This window comes from Clupea harengus, chromosome 21 (genome assembly GCF_900700415.2).
Source record: "Clupea harengus chromosome 21, Ch_v2.0.2, whole genome shotgun sequence".
Taxonomy (NCBI): Eukaryota; Metazoa; Chordata; class Actinopteri; order Clupeiformes; family Clupeidae; genus Clupea; species Clupea harengus.
This window is the reverse complement of record NC_045172.1, coordinates 8,859,971-8,869,970: the sequence shown is the minus strand read 5'-3', so window position 1 is coordinate 8,869,970 and position 10,000 is coordinate 8,859,971. Positions and strand designations below refer to the sequence as shown.

The 10,000-nt window shown below is 45.5% G+C and overlaps 1 protein-coding gene across 1 annotated transcript in view; it reads left to right on the top strand.

Moving 5' to 3' along the window:
• Positions 1-10,000, top strand: part of hecw2b (HECT, C2 and WW domain containing E3 ubiquitin protein ligase 2b) — a 38,263-nt gene that overhangs the window by 22,129 nt on the left and 6,134 nt on the right. The window contains exons 14-25 of the mRNA XM_012823383.3: positions 163-348; positions 1,673-1,825; positions 3,014-3,101; positions 3,650-3,746; positions 4,342-4,425; positions 4,660-4,769; positions 6,463-6,583; positions 7,202-7,315; positions 7,736-7,888; positions 8,275-8,373; positions 8,786-8,915; positions 9,168-9,314. Coding sequence (XP_012678837.1) covers positions 163-348; positions 1,673-1,825; positions 3,014-3,101; positions 3,650-3,746; positions 4,342-4,425; positions 4,660-4,769; positions 6,463-6,583; positions 7,202-7,315; positions 7,736-7,888; positions 8,275-8,373; positions 8,786-8,915; positions 9,168-9,314 — 1,482 coding nt within the window. The remainder of the gene's footprint in view (positions 1-162; positions 349-1,672; positions 1,826-3,013; positions 3,102-3,649; positions 3,747-4,341; positions 4,426-4,659; positions 4,770-6,462; positions 6,584-7,201; positions 7,316-7,735; positions 7,889-8,274; positions 8,374-8,785; positions 8,916-9,167; positions 9,315-10,000) is intronic.

The window sequence follows — 10,000 nt, the reverse complement described above, 5'->3', positions numbered from 1 at the left end:
AGTGTAATCTGCTTAGATGGGTTTGAAAACATGACAAGACTTTAATTTTCTGAGCCTATATTTCCCCCCTCTGACACACACACACACACTCATCAACACACACACACACACACACACACACTCATCTGCACACATTTACTTATTTGTCTGTCCCCTTTTCAGAGTGCCTACCGCCTGTTTACAAGTAACACCTGCCTGAAGCACATGATCAGTAAAGTGCGTCGGGACGCTCATAACTTCGAGCGCTACCAGCACAACCGGGATCTGGTCACCTTTCTCAACCTGTTTGCCAACAAACAGCTGGAGCTTCCCCGCGGCTGGGAGATGAAGCATGACCACATGGGAAAGGTGGGTGATCTCTCTCTCTGTCTCTCTGTTTCTCTCTTCCTCTATCATTTTCTCCTTCTACATCTGTTTAATACTATTTCTTTCTTTCTTTCTTTCTTTTCTCCTCCTGCCTTTTGTGTTGTTATTTCCTCTTCTCATATATTTTCTCTCACTGTAGCTTGCTGTCGCTCTCCTGTCCGTCTCTTTTTTTCTTGTTTTTTCTCCATCACCCTCTCTGTCTGTCATTCAGTTGGTCCCCCCCCCCCCCCCCCCACACACACACACACACACACAACCCCCTTGATGTTAGGGCCGGGCCACATGCAGTCATGTGATGGTTGTCATGGAGCGCTCCTCTCTGTGCTTCTTGCATTTTTTTTAACCAACCAGCAGGAGGTGCTCTTCTGGTGTGAGGAATTACAAACCCCATGTTCTCATTCATACACACTTCCACATGCATTTGTATCAGTTCCCAACTAAGCCAGGGACACCACTTCTGAGACACTTTTGGGTTCCCATGATCAAATGCTTTTTTGCTACACCCCCCCCCCCCCCCCCCCCCCCCCCCCCGCCAAAAAAAGAGACAGCCATTCAAGTAAAAAAAAAAGAATCTGAATCTGTATGCATGCATGCTCTATCTACTTCTTACTTTAGCGCACTGTATTTGTCTTCCCTGGTCTGCCTGGCTGGCACAGTCTGAAGTGCTGTCTTCTCAGTTTTGTCTTTGTTTCATCCTGCCCTGGTTTCGCTCACTTTCCCTCCCCTCCAGCTGCCTGGCTTGATATATTGTTCTCTTTCCTTCTCTCTATCTCTCTCACTCTTTCTCCGACTCTGCCTCCCTTTCTCTTTTTGTCTGTTTAATGATCTTGTCCTCTGTTCTGTCCTCTGACTATTTTTGTGATGCACGATCCTCGATCCCCGGTTTAGTGTCAATAAAAATTGCTAAATGAAATGGACTCGAAGACGTGCCCGGAATTGCGATTTATGTGTCCACATTCATTGTACCGTACGTCTATGTGGATTTACAGAGTTGTTATATTTTCCAGTTGGCTCTATTTACATTTTTTACACTGTGGAAACCATGGAAAAAGCAACTGTTCATGATACAGTGACAAGACAAGCCACTAGTACCACTAACCCTCACAGAGGGACTTTTGTGCACCGACAAATGGGTTTGTTAATAGTTACCTGCTTTGACACCTCTACCCTTTTCTTTTAGACCATATTTACCCTTGCATTTGTGGGTGGGGGGGGGGGGGGGACGGACGGACTGACATCTAACAACCGAACTCTTTACCGTTTACTTTTGATTTGTAACTGGTCTGATTGGCTTATTCTCCTCCAGCCCTTCTTTGTGGATCATAACTGCCGCTCCACCACCTTCATTGACCCCCGGCTGCCGCTGCAGACTGCTCGACCCAGCAGCCTCCTGGCCCACCGGCAGCACCTGAGCCGCCAGCGCAGCCACAGCGCCGGGGAGGTGAGCACCCGACGTCTGGTGAGCCCCGCCTCTCGGATTCGCACCGCATCGCATCCAAGGAACAGAACCTGTGAACGACTCCAACATCAGCCAGGACATACTTCAGTTTCTCATAGAAAAAGCGATTTTCTCGAAAAACCTGTTTATTAAAAAAAAACAAAAAAAGGTTCAAAATTACAAAACAGTGTTGGGAACACTGGGATATTACATCACAAAGATCATCTGTACAACATGTAACAACATGTATTGACTAGATACAAACAACCAACCATCCACCTCACAGTGGCCATTATGCCACTGAATAATGCATTTGCAACACTGCTAAATCTATGAATAAAAGAGTTCTGTAATTGAATTCCAAAAAACCTCCTGATGGAAGCGTGCGTATTCTCTCTGGTTCACGCTAATGCATCCGATGGCCTTCGTTTCTACCCTCAGTGAGTTGTATGTGTGACGGGGGGTGCTGATAATCTATTGAAACGCAGAGCACACGCTCACACGGCTCTTTCAGATCTGCTGATTAATTCCGTCGGTTTTTGTGCTCTTTCCCCCCCGAGGGTCTTTTATCCATTTTTCTCACGGTGAGTGTGTGAACGCGCATCGCGTTTGTGCACCGCCCTCCTAATCTCCAAATCCCCCTGAAAGTCTTCCTGGAGAGGGAATGCTAATGTACAAGCAGTTATTTAAAACAGAAAACAGACTCCCTCCCCCTCTCTCTCTTTCTGGTTACTTTCCACTATTCTCGAATGTTGGTTAGATGGCCTCGTAGAAATGTTTAACGATGGTCCGTTTTTAAATTGCTAATGCCTCGTTACGTAAGCGATCACTTATTCACACTCCACATGGTTTTTGAGGATCCTCGGCCCGCATAATGATGTGCAAATGGAATGAGTTATCATCCGCGGTGCATTCACAGCTGTTTATAAATGCGTAGTTAATTTGCCTCTTAACTGGTCACGGTTGGCATGTGTTGAGTAATTACTGTCAAAGCAATTATGGCAGTGAAAAATCACAAATGCATTCTGCATCACAAAGAAAATGGCCTACATCCTCCTCAGGGTAGTCAAACAGGCTTTTCTGACGCCTTTCACCATCAAATGACCAACAAATAAGATGACACTGTACACTGATACATCCATGACTCAGTTCTGTTTTTTCCTTTCCTGAAACTTCTGTTGTGTGTGTGTGTGTGTGTGTCTGTGTCAGGTTGGAGATGACCCACGGCATGCTGGACCCTCAGTTCTGGCTCGATCCTCCAACAACCGGAACCAGTGCCAGGACGTGGTTCCCACGGGTATGTGTGCTGGCACTGTTGTCTATGGGTCCCCATGGGCCTGAAATGGTTTAGAGCAGCTTTAGAACAAGCAGTACTTTGTTGACCATGAAAAGTTAATTAATCTGTACTAGTTCCAATGTTCAAGTCTTTCTGTTTCTACTGCTTTATTAGTATAGCAGTATAAGTGTATTACTGCTGGGGCAGTTTCCATGGGCGGAGGCTGTTTGAAGGGATTACACGTTTACAGATTGGCACATTTACTCACAGAGATGATCATTATTCATCGCAGCGCCAGCTTAATATCAGTTAAGAGCAGTCATCTGCACGGAGGGTTTGGGTTTTTCATTTGCATATGACTTTCATCACATAGATGTTATGGCAGAAAATGTCCCCGCAGATATGGATCATCGCCAAAAAAGCTCAATAGCACGTCAGACTCTTCCTTCTACATGATTAGCATGAGTCTCACTGACACTCTCTCTGTTTCTCACTCTTTTTCTTTTTTCATCTCCCTTTCACACTCCCCTCTTTCTCTCCCTCTTTTTTTTCTGCTCTTCACACCTCAGCCTACAACGACAAGATTGTGGCGTTTCTAAGGCAACCCAGCATCTTCGATATCCTGCAAGAGAGACAGCCGGAGCTTATCAGAAATCACTCGCTCAGGTGGGGGCATAGCGTCTAATCACTGACACAGTCACATAGTCATTGATAAAGACCATCACTGACGCAACACACAGCACGTAGGCACTGACACAGCACATATAACTGACTGACAGCCATATAATGTCTGACACATTCGAGTAGTCACTCACACATGACAGAAAATGATGGATAATTATATAATAAATGACACATTTACATGAGAAGTAGCTAACAGACATATGACTGTCAGTCGCATAACCACTGACACCACACTGACATGCAGTGACCTAATGCCAATCATAGCTGCTAGAGTTGCTAACCACACACTGTTCAAATCATGCAGTAACAGGGGTCACTCTGTGAACTGACTTTACTGTTTCTCCTCCATACACCTTACTGAATTAGTCATGCGATAGTTGACATTTAGGCAGGTTAGGGAGGGTAATGGTTGCAGTGCTGCCTTAACACTGACTAGACTTGATAAGGGTGATGGAGTTGGATTTGAGAATGTATTTGCCACTCTTCTGATTCTTGTGTGTGTGTGTGTGTGTGTGTGTGTGTGTGTGTGTGTTTGTGTGTGTGTGTGTGTGTGTCCGCGTGTGTGTGTCCGCCACAGGGAGAAGGTGCAGTTTATCCGTAATGAAGGAGCGTCTGGTCTGGCTCGTCTCTCCAGCGATGCTGACCTAGTCATTCTGCTAAGGTATGTGTGTGTGTGTCTGTGAGGAGGAAAGAGGGTGTGTGTGTGTGGATGTGTTTTGATGTCTGACAGAGAGTCTGGGTAAGTGTTTGTGTTCCAGAGTGTTAGCCTCTGTGTGTTCGTAAGTGAGTGACTTGATGAAATCTTGAGCTGGGTCTGTGCTGGCTGTTATTATTCTGTGTATTCCACTTTTCGTATTTGGGAATTCAGTCCCGCTTCCCCTCTGTCTCCCTGCAGTCTGTTTGAAGAGGAAGTGATGTCGTACGTGCCGCCCCATGCCTTACTGCACCCCAGCTACTGCCAGTCACCACGTGGCTCCCCGGTCTCCTCCCCCCAGAACTCTCCTGGTGAGACACACACACACAGGCAGACAGACAGATGGACCGCTTCTCGCATTTTAAAAAGATCTGTCAGACTGAAGCGTGAAAAAGGCAAAAGATTTGGTACACTGACATGAACTCGGTACCAAAGGGTCACAAGCACTGTCATTCAACTGAACAGACGTTTTCCACTGATGGAGGCTAGAGTTGCATTGAATCTGACTGCAGCTGAAGACAAGCAGCTTCTTCAGAGAGTTTATCTGAGAGTTCTAATGAAAATATATATTTTTCACAATTCAAACCCTTTCTTTGAAAATAAGGTTCTGCACCACTAAGATGAGTGTGGATACCTGTAAAGAAATACGGAGAAGCATCCCATGAAAATCACCTTAGATTTCAAAGAAGGGGTCTTCATAGCAGGGCCTTAAAGTTGTTTAGGGGAATAATCTGTAGTACTAAAGTTCCAGGCAGAATCAGTAGGGCACCACAGCTGCGGCAGTTGTAAAAGCACCACACACACACACACACACACACACACACACACACACTTCACTGAGCAACTCTTTCAGCTGTCAGTCTCCTCATTATCCCTCTGATGGCACCATGGCATTCATCTCCCTGTGCCAGTCTCGAGCCTAGATATGCAGTAAACACCGTACCCAGCTATAATACTCACAAGCACTTATGCCGCTGTGTTCACTGCGGAACCTTCTGTACCAGTTGAAATACCCCCGCAGAACAGCGATCGACTGCACTGACTGATTTCGCTCGCCGACAAGCGGGAAACGGGATTGACGTGGCTTTGTGTCAGACTCTGCGCGCGTGCGAGCGAGCAAGCGAGCGGCACATCATCCCGAGCGAGCCTAACGATCTCCTCCAAAATAGAGTAGAGGAAGCTAAGTCAGAAGATACACAGCACACACACAAGCACGGAGTGATTACTGGCAGTGTGTGTGTGTGTCTGATCTCGCGACCCGCGCTCAGCAGCAGACCACACAGAGAGCATGTTTGGGTGCGAAGCCTGATGCTCAATTTGGATAACTCCTTGTTTTTTATTTGGTGGGGGGTAGTTGAGGTGGGGTAGCAGTTGAAACTCCCTGTGTGGCAAATCCTTGTTTGGGATTTAGTTTTTTTGGGAGGGGGGGGGGGGGGGGGTATAAGCGAGGGGTAAGAGGGAGCTCTGGGATTTGGGATTATCCCCGGGTTTGGCTGTCTCACTTGTCAAATCAGCAGCTAGATTTTCAAAAGTCCGCCGGGAGCGCCGCGTGCGACAGAGTGCTCGGGGGTGTGAGGATGTGTCTCCACACACCCCTTGCGAAAAAAAATGTGTTTTTTAAATCCCTGCGAGCTGTTTAAAAACCAGCCCTGCCAGGCAAAAGGTTGACAAAAAAAATAGGTTTTAAAATGCTTGTTTGTAGACGCAAGTGCCTCTTGCATGTTGATTTGTTTATTTTTAGTGTGGTGTTTTTAGGTTGAGGGTAGCACTCAGCTCTGTAATAAATGCAGCTTTTTGTGTCAGGGGATAGGTGCAGTGTGTTGTAGCTTCTCACCTATACCTGGTAATGAAGTCATTCATCACTCTCTCTCTCTCTCTCTCTCTCTCTCTCTCTCTCTCACTTTCTCTCTCTCTCTCACTCTCTCTCTCTCACACTCTACTTTCTCCTACTTTCTCTTTCTCTGACTCATTTTCTTTCTCTCTCTTCCCCTCTCTTTCTCTCAGGGACACAGCGAGCAAATGCAAGGGCCCCTGCTCCGTACAAACGCGATTTTGAGGCCAAGCTCCGGAATTTCTATCGTAAACTAGAGACGAAAGGTTATGGACAGGGACCTGGGAAGGTTAAGTGAGTATTGTGGCCACATACCCTGACAGAGATCAATGGAAGCACACAATCACACATACATCCCCACACAAAGGGGCTCTTACAAACAAACACACATGCACTCAAATACATTGTGGAGACTCTTAAGTCTACTTATGACTGAAGTCCCTTTGGACAAAAGCATCTGCTAAATACATGAACTATAACTATATGTGTCTTCACATTACCTGTTTATTTGTACCTTCCCCAACTCCATTTGCTCCAATTCATCGCTCGAAAAAGCTGTCAAATGTAACATTATAAAATTGCTGCCTGTCATTCTGCTCTCTGGCTCTAAATGGATGGAATGTTGCTGTACAGTTCAGCAGTTTATATATGACACGGAGTGATTACTGGCAGTGAAGAGTCTGAGTGAGGTTGATCCAGGATATCCTCACTCATGTAATGCCTCCTGTCCAATCAGAAATTAATAAATCATTCAACTGGATCTAACTGTTGTATAAAACTATATAACTACATACACTCAAATATACAGTCACTCTCTCACATGCACCTGCACATACACACACACACACACACACACACACACACACACCAAGTTTCAGGAAGCTGACCATTCCATCCCTTCTTGTCCATAAGGTTGATTATACGCAGGGACCATCTCTTGGAAGACGCCTTCAACCAGATCATGTGCTACTCTCGTAAGGACCTGCAGAGAAGCAAGCTCTATGTCAGCTTCGTAGGCGAAGAAGGGTGAGATTGACTGTTTCCTAAATGTTCTTTGTTTGAGTTAATGGCGCTGAATATTGGCACTGGATTTCCTCTCTTGGCACAGGCCTGTGGTATCGCTGTATTTTTTTTATCACACTTTCCTGTTGATGTGTCGAGGATTTCGAGCGTTTGTTTAAATTGGACACATTTGAGAACATTGTATCTTGTCAAAAGATATTTTTTTTGCCTTTCACAAACAGAGTTTGATGTGTTTAGTCTGTCGATTTTGATCTCTGTGGAGATGTGATGCAGCGCCTCTTTGTCACTGCACTGGACCGTCTCTTATCTTTGCGAGATCTATATAATATGTCAAAAGAGAATCACACTATTGTGTTCGCTCGCTAAGCCTGACAGCTCTGACAAATCCTTGAATGTCTGTTTGTTTTGATGAATTGAATGCAGGTTGGACTACAGTGGCCCGTCGAGAGAGTTCTTCTTCCTGGTGTCGCGCGAGCTGTTTAATCCATACTACGGTCTGTTTGAGTACTCGGCCAATGATACCTACACCGTACAGATCAGCCCCATGTCGGCCTTTGTGGACAACCACCATGAATGGTGAGTAAGAACTGTAGTCCAGCTCTACGCTGTGGCAGTACTGGTTTATGATTCAGATTCTGAAACCTCCTCAAGAATAGATGGCATTGATATTGTGAATGTTGCTGCTGTTTGATAGAAATGTCTTTGCTACTATTTAAAATCGATACTGCTTAAAACAGATTGGGCATTAAAATAAAAGCATGAGCCTTTCAGGAAAGATCTCCATTTTGGTTCAAGCAATTTGAATGCCATGTCTAGAATGCCATGTGTAGAATGCCTTTGTTAGAATGGGAGTCTAAAACTGAACTCCACACCACTGTGTCAGTTGTCTTATTTAGATATAAACGAGGCTGAATCTGTGTAGTGAATCATAACTGATCCTGGTTTCTGTGGTCCCCCTGCAGGTTCCGGTTTAGTGGGCGCATCCTGGGTCTGGCACTGATCCATCAGTACCTGCTAGATGCCTTCTTCACTCGGCCCTTCTACAAGGGACTCCTGCGCATGTAAGTCCCCTCTGTTAAACGGCAGCACGACTGCCAAGGCAGTATCACAGCCCACTCAGCCGGCTGAATGAATGAAGGGAAACAGGGGTAATGATGTGGATCTGATAAAGAACTCATGATCTGACTAAAACGGTTTCTCTGATTTCTCCAATCTTTTCCCTCCTTTGCCCTTCTGTTCTTGTTATCCTCCTCCTCCTCTGATTTTTATTCCTCTCTTTTCCTGTACTCCATCCTCACTTCTCCTTCTCCTCTCCCATATTGCACACTGATATTACTAATTTCTTTACCTTGTCTTCTCCTCCCCATCCTGTCTCATTTTCATTCTTGTCTGCTACTCTCCTCTCCTCTCCTCTCCTCTCCTCTCCTCTCATCTTCCCTCATCCTCACCTTACCTGTCCTGCGGTCTCTGTAGTCCTTGTGAGTTGAGTGATCTTGAGTACCTGGATGAGGAGTTCCACCAGAGTCTGCAGTGGATGAAGGATAATGACATCGAGGATATTCTGGACCTCACCTTCACTGTCAATGAGGAGGTCTTTGGCCAGGTACTTTTTTTTAGGACATGCATACATCTGATTTGCGTACCTGTCTAAAACACTTTGTAAGCCTATAGGGTATTGAAATGATTGCTCTTTGAGAAAAGTAGTGCTTTTGGGATAGTTGTATCTGTTTGAAAAGTACGGAAATTATAGCTCTTTTTGGAAAAGTAGTGCTTTTGAGAAAGTACTATCTGAAAAGTGTATTCATTGAACCATATAACATGTATCATAATGTTGTGTGTGTGTGTGTGTGTGTAGATCACTGAGCGTGAGCTGAAGCCGGGCGGAGCAAACATCCCTCTGTGTGAGAAGAACAAGAAGGAGTACATCGAGCGCATGGTGAAGTGGCGCATCGAGAGAGGGGTGGTGCAGCAGACTGAGAGCCTGGTGCGCGGCTTCTACGAGGTGAGACCACACGAGCACAGCCCTCCCCACTCCTTTCACACACTTAGGGCCTTCTCCAAACCAGACCATCTCCACTCATTTCACACTCTTAGGGCCTCTTCCCAACCAGACCCTCCCCACTCCCACTCCATCACAGAGTGACCTCTGTTTTGTAGTCACACTCGTGGCTGTGGAGGGTACTCCAATGAAGGGGTAGGGTTTGATACAACCCTCAGCGGAAAATTTATGTAATTTATGTCGTTTCCATTGAAATAACAATAATAAATAAATAAATAGTAAAAACAAAAGGATATCTTTCGTGTTTTCATTATGTGGAGCTGAATTTCATGTTTTATTTACATTAACTTTTCAACACGCTGTAACACGTAGACCCACAAATGTTGTATAATGTAGGACTACTTCTTTTCGACGTTCAGTGTTTTATTTCTTTCCTGCTAATTTCAGTTTCACAAATGATGAATAAACTGTTGCACATGCTCATGAAGCCCGCATCGATGCAGACTCGCTGTTGGAGGGTTTTATAACCCACTTCTACTACCCGCTAATTGGTCTGGGATGGCACTTAATGTGGCAGAGCCTCCATGTGAGTGTGGAGTTGAAGTGGGTAGGGAGAGGGCGTAGGGGCTAGTTTGGAAAAGACGTTTTACTTTTTGGGGTATGGACTTGGATGCATTTGCTGGTGAGGC